Raw genomic sequence first — 21,567 nt, forward strand, 5'->3', positions numbered from 1 at the left:
ACAGAGAAAGAGTTTAGCTAAGAAGAAGTGGGACACTGAGAGGACTGAAGAGTGTAGACAGGAGTACAGGGAGATGCAGCGTAAGGTGAAGGTAGAGGTGGCAAAGGCCAAGCAAAGAGCATATGAGGACTTGTATGCTAGGTTGGACATTAAAGAGTGAGAGGTGGATTTGTAGAGGTTGGCCAGACAAAGAGATAGAGATGGGAAGGATGTGCAGCAGGTTAGGGTGATTAAAGATAAGGATTGAAATGTATTGACAGGTGCCAGGAGTGTGATAGGAAGATGGAAGGAGTACTTTGAAGAGTTGATGAATGAGGAAAATGAAAGGGAACGAAGAGTAGAAGAAGTGACTGGTGTGGAGCAGGAAGTAGCAAAGTTTAGCAAGAGTGAAGTGAGGAGGACGTTGAAGAGGATGAAGAGTGGAAAGGCAGTTGGTCCTGATGACATACCTGTGGAGGTATGGAAGTGTCTAGGAGAGTTGGCAGTAGAGTTTCTGACTAGTTTGTTTAACAAGATCTTGGAGAGTGAGAGGATGCCCGAGGAATGGAGGAGAAGTGTACTGGTGCCAATTTTTAAGAACAAGGGAGATGTGCAGAGCTGTGGCAACTACAGAGGAATAAAGCTGATGAGCCATACAATGAAGTTGTGGGAAAGAGTAGTGGAAGCTAGGCTAAGGGCAGAGGTGAGCATTTGTGAACAGCAATATGGTTTCATGCCTACAAAGAGTACAACAGATGCAGTATTTGCTTTGAGGATGCTGATGGAGAAGTACAGAGAAGGTCAAAGGGAGTTGCATTGTGTCTTCGTAGATTTAGAGAACGCGTATGACAGGGTGCCAAGAGAGGAGCTGTGGTTTTGAATGAGGAAGTCTGGAGTGGCAGAGAAGTATGTTAGAGTGGTGCAGGACATGTATGAGAGCTGTAAGACCGTGGTGAGGTGTGCTGTAGGTGTGACACAGGAGTTCAAGGTGGAGGTGGGTTTGCATCAAGGATCGGCTCTGAGCCCCTTCTTGTTTGCTCTGGTGATGGACAGGCTGACAGATGAGGTTAGACAGGAATCTCCATGGACTATGATGTTTGCGGATGACATTGTGATTTGTAGTGAGAGCAGGGAGCAGGTGGAGGAAAATCTAGAGAGATGGAGGTCTGCTCTGGAAAACAGAGGAATGAAGCTTAGCCGCAGTAAGACAGAATACATGTGTGTCAATGAGAGGGACCCAGGTGGAACGGTGAGGTTACAGGGAGCAGAGGTGAAGAAGGTGCAGGACTTTAAGTACTTAGGGTCAATGGTTCAGAGCAATGGAGACTGTGGAAAAGAGGTGAAGAGGCGAGTGCAAGCAGGTTGGAACGGGTGGAGAAAAGTGTCAGGTGTGTTGTGTGATAAAAGAGTATCAGCAAGAATGAAAGGAAAGGTGTTCAAGACGGTGGTAAGACCAGCGATGTTGTACAGCTTAGAGACAGTAGCACTGAAGAAAAGACAAGAGGCAGAGCTGGAGGTAGCAGAGCTTAAGATGTTGAGGTTCTCTTTGGGAGTGACGAGAATGGACAGGATCAGGAATGAGTACATCAGAGGGACAGCTCATGTTAGATGTTTTGGAGATAAAGTCAGAGAGGCCAGATTGAGGTGGTTTGGACATGTTCAGAGGAGAGTCTGTGAATATATTGGTAGAAGGATGCTGAGGTTGGAGCTGCCAGGCAGGAGGTCTAGAGGAAGACCAAAGAGGAGATTTATGGATGTAGTGAGAGAGGATATGAAGTTAATTGGTGTGAGTGAAGAGGATGCAGAGGACAGGGTTAGATGGAGGCACATGATTCGCTGTGGTGACCCCTGAAAGGGAACAGCCGAAAGGAAAAGAAGAAGATACTGATTGTGAACTGATGATATTAAATTGTTCACCAGAGATCTGATGTTGAAGAGTCCACATTTAATTCTCCTATTTTGTTGTGCTATTTCAGCTGTGGTAATTCTGTTTAGCTTTTTATGTATAACTCCTCTTCTGTTTTAATTTTATTATTTAAAGTGGTCGGGGCGCAGACACTTTCACTAAGGAGTTTTGGGTGGGTAACTGCTCTGCAAGCACAGAGAAGCATGTAGGACTGCAACTTTGCCCTATGGTCTCAACTCTGGTCCACTAATAAACTCGGCCAGATTTCTAGATATAAGAGCTGCTCCATCCAAAGTGGGATGAATGCCGTCTCTCCTAATAAGACCAGGTATTCTCCAGAAAGTCTGCCAATTATCTACAAAGCCCACATTGTTTGTTGCACACCACCTCGACAGCCAGTGGTGGAATGAAGACATGTGGCTTAACATGTCATCACTGGTCAGGTTTGGCAGATACTTTAGTCCAAACTGAGCCTGTCGCTCCACTCCACTGTTCTTTTTCAAACACCCACTTCTTAATCTGATTCCACACATATGATTAATTCGCCATTCATACACACAATTGCTAGCATATTCATACTTAACTTCAACACATAAGGCCTGTCACACATTCATTCAACACACAAAATGCATCACTCATCTGTAATTTTGCTGCAGCTTACATTCATACACAATTTCTCACTTTTAGCCAGTAGTCACTGCCCTGTAGGCCTCTTAGTGACTATGGTTAGGCTCCTCAGCAAACCCTTAAACTACTTGTTCATTCAGACCTTTTACTACACTTCCTTGACACAAAAAGAGCGGTATCCACAGGAGTTTTAACTCAAGTACCTGTCCGTTCAGACCTCACCTTTGATACGCTTCCTAGACACAAGGGGAGCGGTATCCACAGGACTTGCCTGTCTGTTCAGACCTCACCCTGCAGTTTATTCTTTCTCTTTGAGTGAGCGGTAAGCAAAGAAACACTTTCTGATTCATGGTCTGATTCATGTTCGGACACGTACATTTTTTGCCTTGTAGCGCCCCCTTGCAGTCGATTTGAAGGAAACTTTCAGGGTATGTTTCACGTACTTTTGTGGACATATCTTGTAAGTTTTGTAATAACTGGCCCAACGTTTGTTGACTTTGGTCTATTTATGTGCTGAGCCACGCCTCTTTTGAAGTTCATTGGTCAATATCTTGAAAACTAAATAAGATATCAACAAGCTATATACAATTTTTGAAATTTCTCACACAATTCCAGGATCATCATTGGACTAGGCTTATCAAGTCATTCTGACATACGGTGTGAGGGTGTGGCTGGTTTAAAATTGCATTTTTGGGCCTTAATTATAGCGCCAGCATGTGGTCGATTGGGCTCATATTTCTGTGGAAGCACATGCCCATCATTTCCAGTTACTACAACACGTTTCGTATTTCTAGCTCATTCCAGCTCACAGGAATTTGAGCCAAAGCAGCAAACAACAAATAAATATAGCCGCAAGCGACAATTCTGGTGTTAAAGCCAACACAGAACGTGAGAAGTTTAAAGCTTTTGATCTGGACCTGGTCAAATATGGCCTAGATGTGAAAAAAGCAGTGAAATCTTCCTTTTTTTGCATTTTCGCAAATAGCAAGTAGAAAACAAGATATTTCTGATTCGTGTTATGCCACGCCCAGTTTTTAGCATTTGTAGTGCCCCCTAGTGGTCGACTTGAATGAAACTTTCAGGATTTGTGTATGTGTATGTGGACATATCCTGTAAGTTCTGTGCTGTTACGAACAGAGCGGGCCGGAGACACCAAGATGAGACAGATGGTATTTATTGCACACAAAGTAAACTGATAGAGTGTTGATGATAATGATGCCATCCTTCGACTGGTCGGGATGAAGCTCTGGGGTTGTGGAGACACCAACTGGAGACTGGAGATGCAAGGGACCAGGATCGGGAGCGACACACACAGGAGCCTGGAGATGCACGGGACCGGGATCGGGAGCTCAGGAAACGGGAAGACGTTTTGCAGATGCGAGGTTAGAATCTGTGACGTTCTATAGACTGGATGCTGTGATCTGTCCTATTCCAAATGAGACCGGACACTGACTGAGGTGACGGAGGTGGTTTTATACTGGAGTGATGTGCAGATGAAGTGCAGGTGTGTGATTAGTGACAGGTGGATCAGATTAGTATTCTGGTGAGGGAGTGCGATGTGTGTGTGGGGTTGTGGAGCCTGGCATGTCTGTGACATGTGCTGATTGGACAAACAATGTCTGATTTGTAGACTGATTCCTGTTATTCCACGCCCATTTTTTTGCATTTGTGGCACCCATTTTTCTAATCCACAGAGCACAATGGCTAAGTGTGTATGAGCATATTTATTCTGCATCACCCAGGACTCGAACTCACTACCTTAGACACAAAAAGGGCAAGTCATGATCTTGCTGAGCTACCTCCCAAGCGAGAAACCATTTGTTAGTTTGGTGTCAATTGACCAAAAAATGTGAGAGGAAGCAGCTGAAGCTTGTTAAGGGCTGGATAATGAATTAATAATTAGATTCAATTGTGTTAGAGTAGGACTATATCTAAAACATGCATTGCAGAAGTGCTCCAGGAGCAGGGTTGATAACTATTGATATGTTCATTGTGTATCACCCAGGTCTTGAACGCACATCTTTTGTTATCAATGACACGTTATCAATGACACGTTGTGATCATGTTGAGCTACCCGCAGAAACAGAAAACGAAGAGTGGCTTCATACTAAGACTTATGCAACTACCAGGGTTGTGATAACAGCTTACAGGCAGATTTCAAACTAATGTCAAAAATTCATCAAGACAAAATTCTGAGAATTTTTGGACTTAGACAACATAGAGATGTCTGTAATTTATGTTTACAAAGATTGATTGCTCCATAAATGACAAACTGATGTTTAAAGATGCTCTATTTCCATTGACTGCAATGGTTTATGTGAGGATAGAATTCAAAATACTGTAAAAAATTAAGTTTTTGAGATACAATTCTGAAATTTACCACACTACATCTACCATAACTACCAAATTTTGTATTTTATTTCATAAACATTGGAGATTTATTTTATCGAGAATTTTCAGTAGCTATTAACTTTACTGTTTAGAGTAAAGTTTGATGTACTGTGGGCTCAATTTTTTAAATTTCAAAAATCTGGCTGGATTGTGGAGGACAGTTGGAAGATGCAGTGTGGCAAGTTCGGTGTTGATTGCGTAAAAAATGTGCCCAATGGTCTTATTGTTTTTGTAGAGATTATTATTATTATTATTATTATATTATTATTATTATTCTGCCCCTTCAAACACATTTTTGAGGAGCTCAGGATGCTTGAAAACTCTCAAAATTAGTAACAGTGCTACCTGGTTCCAAAATTAGTAACTGTGCTATCTCAGCTCCACATCGTCAGATCTTTTTTTAAAATATCACATCTTTGATAAGAGTTCCAGCCTGAAGATGTCTACATGCCAATATTCAGACATAGTCACTGGACCCTGGCACTGAAAGTGCAAGGAACCTATTGTTTTTGTAGAGATTATTATTATTATAAGAGCCCGAGCGCAAAAGTGCCAGGGCCCAACGGTCCTACACGCTTCTCTGTGCTTCCAGAGCAGTTACCCACCCAAAACTCCTTAGTGATGGTTTCTGCCCCCTGACCACTTAAATAATAAAATCAAAAGTTAACAGAAGAGGAGTTATACATAAAAACCTAAACAAAATTACCACAGCTGAAATATCACAACAAAATAGGAGAATTAAATGTGGACTCTTAAACATTAGATCTCTGTCATCTAAAGCTGTACTAGTGAACAATTTAATATCAGAGTATCATATTGACTTATTTTGTCTTATTGAAACCTAGTTGGGTCATGAAGAATATGTTAGTCTAAATTAATCCACTCTGCCCAGGCATATTAATACTCACATTCCTCGAGGCACCGGCTGAGGAGGTGGAGTTGCAACCATCTTTGACTCAAGCCTATTAATCCCAAACCCAAATTGGGACCTGATTCCACAGGATGATAACTGAAGGCTCTAGCTCCCATTCTACTTTTGGAGACTCTAGAAACCACAAGTAACCCTGCATTCTGGGAGCGCAGTGTTCTAATGGGGTAATAAGGTATTATGAGCTATGTGCCCGACCATTAAGAGCTTTGTAGGTGAGGAGAAGGATTTTAAATTCTATTCTGGATTTTACAGGGAGGCAGTGCAGAGAAGGAGAAATCTCTGCCGCAGCATTCTGGATCAACTGGAGAATCCTAAGGGATTTATTCGGGTAGCCTGATAATAGGGAATTGCAATAATCCAGCCTAGAAGTAACAAATACATGAACTAGTTTGTCAGCATAATTTCAGTTCGTGGAGCACACAAACCAAAATATTAGGCTAAACTATGGCTCACATTATGTGCCTGCAGTTAACTTTATCATGATGATGCACTGTTTATCCCATTCAATTTCATCTTCAATATCAATATGAGTTACAATAATTTCTAAATCTGTCTGCTTGTAATGTTACCAGTCCTACCACTAGGTGTCACTATGCACATTCACATGTTTGTGCCATCAATGAATAAAGATGAGTTACCAGCAAGTATGAGCAACCATGTATAATGCTGTATGCTTTATCTTTTAACATGTAATGTTTTGGTAAAAGAAAATTAGATTTTTTAGAGATCCTACCATCCCCTATTTCCTGGGGCTATAGTAGAAATATAATATAATATAATATATATTTTTTTTTTATTTAAACATGTAATTTGTGCAGGAATGTGCAATGTGCAAAATATTTACATGGGAATGTGCAAAGGTTTACAGTTTCAGTATACTGTACACTGTACATGACAGGCAGAGCACTGCTGTAGTCAACAATGTTATGCAGGGATTTTGTCTGAAATACTCTCTACTCAATGTATACAGAACAAATGAGTCAGTAGTGGGCTATAGATGACAATCCTGAATCTTGAGGAGTAGACATGGAGGTTGTCAAGGTGGCTTACTACCTTCACTCACTTTCCCAGAGAAACGCACAAATTTCAGTCCACACACACACCCACACATACACACACAGTAGCTATGTTTACAATCAAATATTTCACATTTTTCATGTAGCCTAGGCCAACATATTTTTTTTTTTTAGAAAGGTTGCACCGAATAGCCAAATGATTTCATGAGCTCATATTTAAAAGAAGGGGATGCTTAGGAGCAAAAAAGGTTAGTTAGGAAAACTTCAGTTTCTGCCGTTAGTGGCACCCACCACATATGGTGAAGACATTTTGATCTATAGGTCCTTAAAAACTGCTGTATGGTCACTGCATGTATACTATTAAAACCACAAGATCCTTGAGAACTTTTGGAGGTTCTTCAATTTGAAACTCTGGAGGAACCTCTTAAGGTGCTTTGAGGAACCTTCAAGAAAAGGTTCTTAGAAGAACCCATTCTTAGGGTTACCTGAGGAACCTTTTGAAGCTCTTTGAGGAACCTTTCGAAGTTCTGCTGTAGTAATGAAAATAATAACATTAATAATATCATATAATAATAAATGATCACAATGAAACAGCAGCTGCCTTTAAGCAAGGTTTTATTAACATATATCAGACTTTTGAAAAGTTCAACCATACTGATTTTGAGAGTTGAGCATTTATAATTTGCAAAAATAAATAAATAGGAAACTCAATAAATACAAAATATTACACAGGAATAAATACAATAAACATTATATAATTTCTGTAAGAGCCAAATACGTTTTTGAAATAACCAAATCACCAACCATTCACTGTTGCATAAAAATTAGAGACTTCCTTGTATTCTCTGCATATCTAGATCCAAAAGATGAAACAGATCCCCAGTAGGACACCAACTCCCACTAAGATGTCATCTGGCTTCGCAATGTCAACTCCATCTATGTGAAGAGAGATTTCACCTCCGACACTGAAGGGGTTCCCCGCTCACCAGCAGCACAGGTGTTGGAGCCTTCACCACCCATGAAAGGCACACAACAAATACAGTTACAAATACATTACATTTACAATGTGGTGTTCAAGCAGTCTCAGTGTGATTTAACTGTCTGCAGTGGCAGCAGAAATGCTGTTTCTATTGTATATTAATCTTTTGCTTAATTTGCTTAATTTTCTTTTGCTTATGACAGTCTTGTTCTTTGGAAGACTGTCATAAGCAAAAGAAAATCCTACAATTTCCAGTAGGCATGACTGGGGAGTGGGACTAATGTATTTCTGTACTCACCTATCCAAATGACCCACACCAAAGGAGTAATACACTCCAGAACTCCCTTAAAACAAAATACGGCAAAGCATACAAGAGCCCTACCCGTTGAATGACTGGTGGTGCTCTAACCTTGTCAGTTACATAGAGCAGTAGGGGAGCAGGAGTATTGCAGCACCAACTGTGAGTCCTAAAGGCAAAAAAAAAAAAAATAGCAATGACTTATAGCAATAATGGCAAAATTTATTTGAAGAACGTCAAATAAAGTTATAAATACCTTTGTGTGCCTCCTCACATTCCTGGTTGAGTGCCCTCTGGTACCGGACTAGAATATCCTTGCCCAGGCTTCTCCTTCTGGCCTCTGCAACAATTTTGTCTGCTGCTTTTCTAAAGCCTTCCAGCAACCTCTTGTCCACATCAACTTGATCAATTTCAGAGAAAATCCAAAAGAAGATTATTTCCATACGTTACAAATTTGTCTGGAAGAGTAACCTATTAAAAGTGAAACTTTTGTACATTAACTCCATGCAGGGTTTGAACTCACAATGCTGATATGCTGGAAAGGTAGAAACTCCTGAAGAATGTCACTTGTGGAGTGGCTTTGAATGAAGTAGACTCTCTCAGCGAATGTCCTCTTCAGTTTCTCCTTCAGGATGTCCATGTTTGAACATCATGTATGATTAGTGAGTGTTCTCCACCGCCACATAGGGGACGCAGGAAGTGACAATTTTTTGATATTGAACTGCTCCTAGAGATTTAGTCGAATCGACTTCAAATTTGCTCAGCATCATCAGACCTTTTCCAAATTTCACATGCTTGATAAGAGTTTTATTGTGTGATCTACACTCGATACACGGCAACACTGTGTATGATTAGTGCATGTTCTCCAGCGGCACATAGTGGAAGTGATATTTAACTTGTTTGTGCAGTGCGCAATGGTCTTGAAGAATCAGAGCGGTGTGAGCTGGCCTCCGGTCACAAGATGCTCAATGCTGTATGGAGCTTTAATTTTGATTGTTTTTGCAACTTTTCTTTAGATAAATAAAGCTTAAACAGAGGGGGCAAAAAATACAAGTGAGGGGGCTAAACCCCTTAAGACCCCTTGTGGCACTGGGCCCTGTTTGTGATACAGTACAACAATGATTTACATCATTATGGGTTAAGGTTAGGTTAGGTTATTGTACCTCAGCACCTCACACACCCATGATGTTGTGTGACCATCAGGTGCACACTGGGTCTGGCTAATATGCTCATGTATCCTCCAGTGGTGACTTCAGCATTCACTTATAAACTTTTACCTTGAGTGAGGTGCGTGAGGCATTTCTGCTGTTTTGACAATTCCTGTCACAGTTGTGACTGCAGAATGCTCTTTCAGCTCAAAGAGCTTTTAAAGAGTTTCCCCTCAGGTATCAATAAAGTATTTCTGATTCTGATTCTGAAAATGTCTGAAAACTATGAGGAGTGTAGTGGGACAGAGAGGCTGAGTGGACTGGTCACATTATGCATAGAGAAAGAATGAGCTGAGAAGTTGAACCAAGAGCAGATTGTGGAGGACTTTGTTGTTGTACTCACCCGTCTGAATGACATTCTGTGAGCACTGCAAACTCACTGCGATGGTTGTTACTCTTATCTCCAGAGCAGAACGTCAACGTTGCTGGACAACATAGTGTTTGTATGTGCTCAACACGTTATGCAAAAACTGTGCAGCTCTCTGTGTGTTTGTGGCTGCAGCCACTGTGGAGTTTTTATTTTAGAGTTTATACATGTCTGTGTTGTCTGCCTTGGTGATGCTTTATTCTGCTGTTAATTCCATAAGAAGTGGCAGGTTATTAAATTTCTGCAGCTTGTCTTACAATATGGCACCACCAGCAGGCCGAAATTTTCACTGGTACTCAAGGAATATGATAAGTGATTTGGTATATTAATTTGATACTGAAAGTGACCCTATTGGCTGGCCAGGTGGGACTTCCTACCATACTTTTCCCCAGACTAGATCGTCACTTACACACATCTGAGGGAATTCAAGAGGGAAACCCTGCCTTTCCTCTCCTGGCTGTTTATGGACAAATATCATGACAGATTTAGGGGTCACTATGTTTATTTCAGTCCCTTTGTACTTTGCTGTGTGACCTGTAAGCTGCAGGGTCAGGGTAAATGTGATGGAGCGTCAGGTCTGTGAGGTTTTGTAATTGGAGGACTTCGGCACTTTGTAAAACAAAGACCACTTGGCCCAGATTAGAGTGGGGAATGTTGACGTATGACAGCCTGAAAGTTGTTATTTCCTGCTGTGGTTGAAGCTAATTTGTTGCTAACCTTCAGTTATTGTATGGCCTCCTCATGGCTGGCTTTCCTCTCAACTGGCATGTTACCCATGTTTATCTTGGTGGATTCGTGCACCCCAAATTCTTACCAGTTGTGTAATTACACAGGACCTGAATTACAAGTGCTAAGTGCAGCATTTTGTGGTTCTCAGAATGAAGACCTTCCTTCCCAAAGCCTATTGAATCGCAGTGGTGGAAGAGGTATTCAGATCCTTTAGTTAAGAAAAAGTATCAATACAACTGTGTAAAAATACTCCTACTTCAAAAATATTACTTAGAAATACTACTTAAGTAAAAGAAAATAAGTATTATCAGCAAAATGTAATGAAAATATCAAAAGTAAAAGTATCCATTCTTTGTTACCACTTTGATCCTCGAACAGTTATTTAAAAGAAAATAACTGAGTAGTTTAAAGGGGAAATCTCGTTGGTGGAACTGCTAACAACTCATGGAACAACTCATTTGAAACATGAAAAGGAGTCACAACTAGGCGGCTTATTGGTGAAATTTGTTTTTCATTGACAGACGATTGTGAGCCTCTGATTGGCCAAATTAAAAAATGATTGACAGTTACCCGTCCATTCAAAGTCTCCGGTGTGCAGAGATACCCTACTCATTTCATCTGGCTTGATCGCTAGATATAGTTGGGTCATCAGCATAACAATGAAAGTTTATGGAGTTTCATAATAATATTGCCTAAAGGAAGCATATATACGGTGAATATAATTGGTCCAAGCACAGAACCTTGTGGAACTCCGTGACTAACTTTGGCGTGCACAGAGGACTCACCGTTAACACGTACAAACTGAGATCGATCTGATAGATAGGATTTAAACTAGTTCAGTTTAATGCCAATTAAATGTTCCAGTCTCTGTAATAGGATGTGATGGTCAACGGTGTTGAATGCAGCACTAAGATCAAGTACAGAGATCAGTCACACAACTGATTGAGAGAAGAGAGAAAGGGGGAGTTCGATATAGGTCTATAGTTGGCCCCTGAATCAAGAGTGGGCTTTTTAAGAAGAGGTTTAATTACAGCTACTTTAAAGGACTGTTGTACATAGCCTGTTAATAAAGACAGATTGATCATATCTAGTAAAGTACTACTAAGGGTAAAACGTCTTTAAGCAGCCTAGTTGGGATGGGGTCTAAGAGACAGGTTGATGGCTTAGATGAAGAACTCATTGAAGTTAGTAGGTGAAGATCGATGGGAGAAAAGTAGTCTAAATATATATCAGGTTTTACAGCTGTTTCTCAGATTCCTGTTGTTGGGGCCACTGTACTCCACCATTTGAATTCATTCATTTGTGTGATTTTAACTGAACATTTATTAGGAGACCAGATGCTCTTTTGTATTGTAAACAAAGGAGAGCCACTGAACTCAGGATTCCACAATCCTGAGGGCCATTGAACTCAGCATTCCAGCTACCATTGGTCAGTCTGACATCTGACCCGTGATGTCACCAGGTCAATAAAAGGGGTCAGCGGCCACTGCTCTCTTTCTTTTCTTTTCTCCACTCTTCTCTCCTCGCTTGCACCTCTGGGAGGTCTGTGCAGACCCACCGGCGAAATACAAAGGATTACAGCAGCAACACGAGGGCCTGCCTTTGCTTTAAAATTTAAACTCTTCTACAGCAGGAGACAGGGGCTGCTGTCTCCCTCTCTCTGTGGCCTGCTAACAGGAGACACACTGCAGAACTGAACTCTCTCTTTCTTACAGCAGTGACGCAAGGGCCTGTGTAAGATTCCTGGAACAATAGTTAGTGCAGACAGCTGCCACACACAGCTCGCAGCTAACTTTAAGAACTGACTTTGAGGAGAACAACAGATGGAGCGACCGGGTCAGCCATCTGCACAAACGGACTGCACAGCAAGGATTTTCTTCAATTGGAACCAACATTCTTCCCTGTTACGCTTCACATAGACTTTGCATGCTAACTAACTCTCTTTTAACCTGGCACTGTTTATCCTACACAGTTCACACATACACTTCAATTTGGCCCTTTAACAGAGCCACACTCTTTAAAATACATGGCCTTGCCACCATTTTGAATTAAGTTTCTTTGCCTGACGACATGCAGTCTTGGTAATAGCCGCCATTTTGGATCCCCCTTTTGTTCTGTAGTTTAGTGCATTTAGAGATTTAAAGTTATACTTCATATTGTGTGTGTTTGCTTTTATTATCTTTTAATAAATGCTTGTGTATAATTATTAATCTGAGTTCCAAGTTAATAGTTTTGTATATTATACGAGACTCAGTCAATTGATTGGCTGTCATTTCTGTTCTTTAAGAAGAGTGGTACCCCCGAGAACTTTATTAATTTAAGTTATTATTTATGATTATCTTTGATACTTCCATAATTAATTGATTGCACCTACACAGTTTAATGCCCCTTTAACCAATGTAAATCCCAATGATGATGAAACAAATAGAAGATGTTAAACATGCAAGTGTGGAAACGTGCTATTGATAACATTCAGCCACTAGATGACGCACTCCCCCTCCCCTTCAATTCCATTCCAGGGGTTGCCAGTTCATTGCACAACCTGCATATTTCATGGTCGATATGAGTGAGACTCAGACTCAGTCATGTCAAGTGATGAATCTTTTGTGATAGTAATGAATTCATTTTGCAACATATAGCTGTACATTAGCTATAGATTTAGGTTACTTTGTGTGGTGGTGTTTCATGTAACATTATCTATGGTAACCTTAGGATATGGCTCACTAGCTTTAGGTAATGTTTAGCTTGTCATTTAAGTGTCCACTCAGTGTCCACCGTAACACTTTTTCCCCACTGACCCACTTGGCCAGTAGATCTTTTTTTACTGGCCCATTGTATATTTTAGCCCGGCAGCCAAAAAATTAGAATACCCCCCCATCATTTAATAATTATAGGGACCCTATATTGCAACACAGTTTTAATCCAATCTAAGAATACAGTACAGTAGGCTACATTGTAGGGATGCTATTAAAACCCACAGTGCTCGACATTAGACAGCTACAGTAAAGGTTGAAATTAGCTAGCGCGTAATGTTGACCTAACATTAGTCAAAGTGTTTTCTTGCTGAAAACAAGGGCTAACAATATTACAAACCAACTAAAATAGTAGGTGACACCATTAAAGTGTTTGCTTTAAGTCACATCAGTTACAGCACTAACTAGCTCAGTTGCAAACAAACTAACTATGCACTAACTATACTATGTTATAATGTGGACATAGCTAGCACACCATGTTCTCACACACCAATACATACACAGGGCTAGCTGGCGGCGCCATAGCCAGCTAAACCTTAGCAAAAATGAAATTATCAACTCAGTTAGTAATCTACATTGTTAAAATGTTTTTACTCACCATTTCAATGCTTGGGGAAGGGTGGTCCTGGATCATTGGAATGGATCCTTGGATGGATATTGAAGACAATATTAATTTAGATAGTGTCATATAGCCCCTGATTCTGTATGCACTCTGGTGTAAAATGTGCTGTACAGACTTGGGACAAGGTTGAGGCAAATAATAAAATCCATCCACTTCTCTGGAACATTTTTCTCTTTTGGAAGGCTTTGCAGTGAATTGCTTGATGCACTGCAGCCAGGAATAATTCACTTTTCATGGCTGGTTTTCAGCAACATGGCTACGCTCTCTCGCTTCGCAGTTCACACTAGAAGCCGGCAGTGAGGGGGCGGGGTTATGGAATTTTTTAGCTCGATGACTATTGGTAATCGAAACCGGAGGAGGTGTGTGTGTGTGTGTGTGTGTGTGTGTGTGTGTGTGTGTGTGTGTGTGTGTGTGTGTGTGTGTGTTCGAGCAATGGCACTAGTAACACATTCAAAACGTATTTTCACAATATGGGACGGATGTTCTTATTTTCTTCTATACGTTTAATGATGAGTAATAGGCTGCTCTGGTATTACGGAGGGCCTTCCTATATGTTTTAAGACTAACTTGCCAGACTAAACAAGATTCTTCTGGATTGGTGGAATGGAATTTCCTTTCACGTTTTTGTGATGTTTGCTTTAATTTGTGGGTTTGGGGGTTATACCATGGAGCTAACCTTCTTTGTTTTACTATCTTCTTTTTTAGAGGGGCAGTAGAGTCATATGTCATTCACAGTGAGCCTGCAGCACTTTCAGCAAGATGATCAATTTGGGAGGGACTGAAGTTAGCATAAGAGTCTTCTGTTGTATTGAGACATGGCACTGAATTAAATGCCGATGGAATCACTTCCTTAAATTTAGCTACACCACTATTAGTAATAGGAATTCGAAAGTTATTAAATAGTCGTCCAATAAAAAAGGATTCTGTGGAAAGACCATTAAATGTTCAATTTCAGTGCCATATGCCAGAACAAGGTCGAAGGTGTGGTTAAAATAGTGAGTGAGTTTATGTAAACTCTGACAGAACCCAATCGAATCTAATAATGAGATAAACACAGTCCTAAGGCTATCATTATTGACGTCCACATGAATATTAAAATTACCTACAATAATTACTTTATCTGTTTTAAGTCTCTTTAAACTGAGAATTCAGATAAAAATTCAGAACACGGACCAGGAGCGCAACACTATAACAAACACAATTGGCTGTAGTGTTTTCCAGTTTGGGTGTGAAAGACTAGGAACAAGGGTTTCGAATGAGTTATAATTTAGTTTAGGGTCGATTACCGCTGGCCGGTGCCTCGAGGAATGTGAGTATTAATGTGATTATTGAGTGGATTTATTTGACTAACATATTCTTTATGACCCAGGCAGGTTTCAGTAAGACAAAATAAGTAAATATGATAATCTAATGTTAACTAGTCGGTTACTAGTACAAATTTAGATGACAGAGATCTGATGGTGTCATGCTTTTGGTGCACTAATAAACTCGGTCAGATTTCTAGTTATGAGAGCCGCTCTATCCAAAGAGGGATGAATGCTGTCTCAGAGAAAACTATGGAGTCCGACATTGTTTTCGCATATGTAGGCTACACACCAATTCAACTCTAATTTTAGTGACATTCGATGGCATAATTGGGTGTCATTACCGCCAAAGTGAATAACAGTCTTACTATATTTACACTTATCCTTAGCCAGCAGTTGTAAATATGATTCAGTGTCGCCTGCTCTGACCCCAGGAATACATTTGACTATGGTCGCTGGTGTCGCTAACTTCATGTTTCTCAAGCGTGAACTGGTTGGTGGTGAACTGTGGATTTCTGCTTAGGGCTATACTTGCTTCGGACAGTCACCTAGCCTCCCTAGCTTCCCAGCTGCTCTGGAGCTGCTGGAAGACGGCTGACAGGAGCTACCTCTGGCTACTGGGGGCTGGCTAACTACAGCAGCTAATGATTGAGTTTCCATGGTGCAGAGGCGCCTTTCCAATTCACTAAGCCAATGCTACAAATAAACTACATTTATTACATGTACTATTATCACTAAAGGAGGCAGAGGAATAGCTAAACATTTGACACGCCGAGCAAGAGAGAGCAGGAGAGTGAGAGGGAGAGAGAGAAGCCATTGCTTCTAGCTGCTAAGCTTAAGCACGGTAGCTAGCAAAACAGAATAGCGTGTGAACAACATTAGCTTCTTTTTAGCAATAAAATTGCTAAAAGAAGGAGAGAACTATGAGTGCTTGAGCAGAACTAGTGCAAGTTTAAATCTATAGTGGATAATTAGCCGCTGTAATGAAGAATCTAACAAAATTAACTGGGTTGAGCTAGAGCAGCAAAAATATGCTACCAGTGACACACACAGAGAGGGAAGCACAATGCAAATACCACCTAGAATTTTAAAATAGTAATAATGTAATGGTAGTGGAATATTAATAAGTTAATAATAATAATAATAATAATAATAATAATAGGAATGACAGTCGACAATAATGACAATAATAGTAACAGAGCCAATAACAACAACTGTAGTAGCAGTTGTCGAGCAGGAACATGGGGGCAGCAGGTGGCCCACAACCACAGATCTAGTCTCTGCAGAGAGAAATACCTGCTGAAAGCAACAGAAAGAGAGAGGAGAGAAACGAGAAAGCACAAAACTACGGGAGAGAGAAGATGTCAAGTTAGTAACATGCAGTAATGGGATAAAAATGCATACAGACGGAAAGAAGGAGAGAGGAAAGAGGTGCATCATGGGAAGTCTCCCGGCAGTCTAGGCCTATAGCAGCATAACTAAGGGATGGTTCAGGACTCACCTAAGCCAGCCCTAACTATAAGCTTTATCAAAGAGGAAAGTCTTAAGCCTACTCTTAAATGTGGAGATCTGGGATCTGATTCCACAGGAGAGAAGCTTGATTACTGAAGGCTCTGGCTCCCATTCTACTTTTGGAGACTCTAGGAACCATAAGTAACCCTGCATTCTGGGAGCGCAGTGTTCTAGTCGGATAATGTGGTATTTTGAGATCTTTAAGACACGATGGCGCCTGACCATTAAGAGCTTTGTAGGTGAGGAGAAGGATTTTAAATTCTATTCTGGATTTTACAGAGCCAGTGCAGAGAAGTTAATATTGGAGAAATGTGATCTCTTTTCCTAGTTCTTGTCAGTACACGTGGTGCAGCATTCTGGATCAACTGGAGACTTTTAAGGGCAGCCTGATAATAAGGAATTGCAATAGTCTAACCTAGAAGTAACAAATGCAAGGACTAGTTTTTCTACATCATTTTGAGACAGGATGTACCCGATTTTTGCAAAGTTACGTAGGTGAACTGACAATATATTTAAGATTCATTTTTGTGATATTTTGGCTTCATTAGATAGCCAGCAGTTGATACAGACAGAAAACATGGGGACACATGGGGACAGAGAATGGGATATGACATGCAGCAAAAGTCCTCTGTTGGAATCAAACTGTACTATATACTATGCATTTTAGACCACTGGGCCTTGATGACGTCCTGGTTGACAATAATCTTGGCGATGGTCTTACTAACTGGTACTGTGGCTCAGTGAGTTTTTTTCTAGTTGCTAGGCTCAAGGATGGTAATGTCAGTCAGTCAGTCCACCACTTTGGTCCAGACAGAAATATCTTGACACCTATCGGATGGGTTGCAATGACATTTTGTACATTCCCATGGTTCCCAGAGGATGAATCCTAATTACTCTGCTGATCCCATGACTGTTCATGTAGTCCTAAAAGATTGAAATGTTTTGGTTCAGAGTGAAATGTCACCACAACAATTGGATGGGTTGCCATGAAATTTTTGTCATCTATTTGGTGATCCAAACGCCATCATCAGGTCAAAGTTTACATTTTTGTACAATACAGGTATTTGGTCATAAACCAATGACATTCCCATCAGCTTCAGCTATTTTTAGTGTCATTTAGCAAATGTTAGCATGCTAACACGCTAAACTAAAATGGTGAACATTATACCTGCTAAAAATCAGCATGTTAACATTATCACAGAGAGCATGTTCGTATGCTGATGTTAGCATTTAGCTCAGAGTACTTTTACTATTACTATTATTAGTACTAACCTACTATTACTGGTATTAGTAGTAATATAGGCTTAATCTACACTATACATTGAAAAATGCAGACTGCTATTTTCCAAGGTACCTACTACAATACTCAATACTTACCCAACTGAATGAGTGGAATCATCTGGAACCTCCACTACTTTGATATCTGGGTAAACAAATGAAGAGGCAAGTGACTTCTGGAACCCTGATGATATGGAAATTTCGACATCACTGGCCAGCTATACTCTAATGTCTGAAAATGAATGTGCTAATGATATATTGATGTAAAATACATACACTACATTCAATCCCTGAGGAGTCCAGTCCTTCTTATTTTCTTCCTGTTACGTATTAAAGTGTGTCAGCAGTCCCATAAGCCAATTCAGTGTGTTTGATCTTTCTGACATCCTGTAGTTTTGTGATGTTTGCCATAATTAAAGTCAGATGGAGCCCATTTAATTATCCAGCATGGGTTAACCCAAGCCTGTGTGACAAAGCCATCAGAAGCAGCATGTGGGATGGGCTCAGAGCTGTTTCCCAGAAGAGGAGCCCCTTGAAAAGTCGTCTTCAAAACCGCACTCAGGTGGTGCTGTTAAGAGGCAGCTGGAAAAGCTATCTGACTGTTTACTTTCACCTCTAGGCCCAAAGTCTTTACTTTTTATTTCCATCCAGTCACTTCAATAGCAATTTTCTCTGATTACACTAAAAAAAATAAGCCTAATATTTAAGATTTGTGTATTTTAATTGTATATAAAATTTCCATCCATTTGGATTACACAGTTTTAACATAAACAAACTAATACACTTAGTTTGTCAGCCATATGTCAGTCAAACATAAATAAAACAAGTAAGAATGAGATTTATGTAATAGTACTAATAAACCCAATGTATTTTAAATACACAATAACCAGGTTTATATATTTATTTCAATAAATCCAATTGGTTTCAAATTCCTAAGAACCAGGTTTCTGTATTCAGTATTAATAAAGCCAATTTGTTCGAAATTCATAATAACCAGGTTTATTTAATAAATCCAATTTACTTGCAATGCATCACATTTATGTAGTTCCTATTAAGAAACCCAATGTATTTTAAATGTATAACCAGATACGTCCAATTTTTAAATGTTTTTTCCATTCACTCCATACCTATGTTTCGTACAGAGAGGCAGATGTATGTTTATTTTGATTAGAGCCAGAACAGACAGGTAAGCAGGTATGGGGAGGGGGAAGCCCGCTGGAGTGGAGTAGAAACCACGCAGGAGTATGAAGTGGGTAACACACTGGGGTAGGAACCCGCTGGAGTGGAAGATCGCCGGTGTGGTATGTAGGGGTCCTGAAGACTTACATGTGGAGTCCTTAGATAAACGAGGTCGGTCCACTGGCTGATGTGAGTGTTGGGCTTTTATGCTGGCTGTGATTAGGTGCTGATGGGGAGCAGGAGTGTGATAGGGAGCAGGTGTGTGATTAACAGAGGGTGGAGCCTCGCGTATCCATGACAACCTACAACAATATCTAACTACAATACATAAAAAGAACAGTCAGACCACCATGTTTCACATTTTAACAATTTATCATTAACACTTCAAGGTATGTGACAAGTTAGGGCACTGCAAAACCTCAAAGGCAGCAGCTTCTATTCAACAGAACGATACACTGATAGTAATCTGTGACTATTTTCTAGATTAATCAATTAAATCGTTTGTGGAATATAAAATGTCAGAAAATAATAAATGTCCATCACAAATATGTCCAAGGTGATGTCTTTAAATGTCTTGTTTTGTCAGTCCAAAACCCAAAAATAATGATATAAAAACAAAGAAAAGCAGGAAATCTCAATATATGAGAAACTGAAAATAGCATTTTCTGCCATTTTTGCATGAAAAATTACTTTAATGATTAATCGAGTGGCTCTACACTGACTTAACACCACTAATCCACAAAGAGGAGCTAGCACGACATACACAGAAGCAGTGCTCATACACATGTTGTGCTGTGTGCTAAAAACCAAATCCTAACAAAGAAATGCCCTCATTAATGTGCACATTAAAGTTAAGAAAGTTCTATTTTCAAACATTTACTTGTTTTGCCAGAATCAACCTCTTTGTCTAATAAAAGCTAATTATTAAACTAATAAGTGCAAACATTTAATTTAAGGGATTTCAGCCTTCTGAAATCATAGAACAGACTTTAGAAGTTAACAATTCCTGGGATCCAATTTTGAAATCAGGATCTAAAACATTATCACAAGGTTCAGGTGAGCAGCTGTGCCCCATTGGCCTTAATACTTTGCTGCTTGTTACCTGACAAAGAATATAATGTAAACAGACCCTTCAGCAGTAATAAAATCAGTCCCTCAAAAGCTGTGCTTTACAAGTGTGAAACCTGAGATAGTCATAAATCAACCATTATAAACTAATGCTTATAGTACAATCACATTTCATGCATTCCCTGACACATTTTTTGCAAATTTTTCTGACCACCCTAACAATCCAAAACATTGCCGCAATTCAACCACTTTGATATGTTTATCTTGGGATAGCTTGAGTTTAGCACATAAATCAGTCCAAAAAGCTTCACACATCTAAGGGTGACACTTTGTATTTTAGTAGAATTTCCACAGCTACACCAACATCTGCATCAGTGGTTGAGTGGCTTTGCACCACCACACTTTTCCATGCATGTTGAATTACGAGTGCACAAATATTAAAGGAATATTCTGCAGCAAAACTAAATCAAGGAAAAGCACAAGTTGATAATTGAGGTCCTTAGGGTAGCTTAAGTTCAGCACATAAATCAGTCCAAAAAGCATCACACATCCAAGGGTGGCACTTTGTAGGTCTTGCAGAACTTCCACATCTTCAAGTACAACATCAACATCTGCAGGCTCGTCTCCAGGACTGGTCCCCTCCACCCGAATGACGTAGATGCCCATCATTGTCTGTACAATCCCCAACTCAGCCTTTTGCAGATTCACTGTCCTGGAGGATAAACAAAAAGAACAATGAGCTGTGTCCTAATGACGGTCACATTGTGTTGAACCCAAAAGCAGACACACAGGCTGAGTAGGTATAGTTTTAATCATTTAATGAATAACAAAAGGCTTACACTGATTTCAGGCAGGCAGTGATCAACAAAACCAGGGGAAGCAGTCCATGAAGTCAAACAAGGACAAAGGAGCAAACAAATAATCAGAGTCCAGAAAATTCAGGCAAAGTCCAAGCAAAACCAAGACATAACCCAAAAGCACAGGAAACAGAGGCCAGGACACTTGACAAGGAGACCAAGACAAACTGACAAAGAGACTAAATACACTCAGGTGAGGGGAGGTGATGAGACACAGATGAAACGAATAAGGGCAGAGAAAACAATCAAAACTGGCGGGAAAAGCAAACGAAGACAGGAAGTAAAACTACCAGACACATGAGGGAAAAAGAGCATTTCAAAATAAAATGGGAAATACTATACCTAAACCCTCAACCCATGACATCTGAACTATCACTTTAAACATGCAAAAAGCGTATAGGTCTACAGTGCAAAGCCACTCAAACATTGAGCCTTATAGCAATTACCCATATATTTATACACACGTGTTTGTTGCTACATAAGAGTGAAGAGAGATTACACTCTTATGTAGCAACAAACCAATTCATCCACAAATGTCAGTATTCCATATTCAATGATTAGTT

General features: G+C 40.1%; 1 protein-coding gene and 2 long non-coding RNA genes across 4 annotated transcripts in view; all 3 read right to left on the minus strand.

Annotated features, from left to right (window-relative positions):
* LOC122884972 (core histone macro-H2A.2) overlaps window positions 1-14,053 on the minus strand; it is a 39,253-nt gene extending 25,200 nt beyond the window's left edge. Inside the window, exon 1 of the mRNA XM_044215533.1 lies at window positions 13,783-14,053. Within this exon, the coding sequence (XP_044071468.1) occupies window positions 13,783-13,872 (90 nt within the window). The 5' untranslated portion in view covers window positions 13,873-14,053. The remainder of the gene's footprint in view (window positions 1-13,782) is intronic.
* On the minus strand, window positions 7,457-10,646 carry LOC122884973. Of its 2 annotated transcripts, none has more exons than XR_006380020.1 (3): window positions 8,384-10,646; window positions 8,212-8,296; window positions 7,457-7,857 (listed from the first exon to the last, which is right to left on the minus strand). It is a non-coding gene; the product is annotated as an uncharacterized LOC122884973 (long non-coding RNA). The 2 variants fall into 2 exon arrangements; XR_006380019.1 differs by having other exon boundaries at window positions 7,457-8,296; window positions 8,384-8,527; window positions 8,651-10,644.
* A 6,416-nt stretch (window positions 14,054-20,469) lies between the features above and the next one.
* On the minus strand, window positions 20,470-21,222 carry LOC122884575. Its single transcript, XR_006379925.1, has 2 exons — window positions 20,987-21,222; window positions 20,470-20,859 (listed from the first exon to the last, which is right to left on the minus strand). It is a non-coding gene; the product is annotated as an uncharacterized LOC122884575 (long non-coding RNA).
* Between the last annotated feature and the right edge of the window lie 345 nt (window positions 21,223-21,567).

Source organism: Siniperca chuatsi, linkage group LG11 (assembly GCF_020085105.1).
Source record: "Siniperca chuatsi isolate FFG_IHB_CAS linkage group LG11, ASM2008510v1, whole genome shotgun sequence".
Taxonomy (NCBI): Eukaryota; Metazoa; Chordata; class Actinopteri; order Centrarchiformes; family Sinipercidae; genus Siniperca; species Siniperca chuatsi.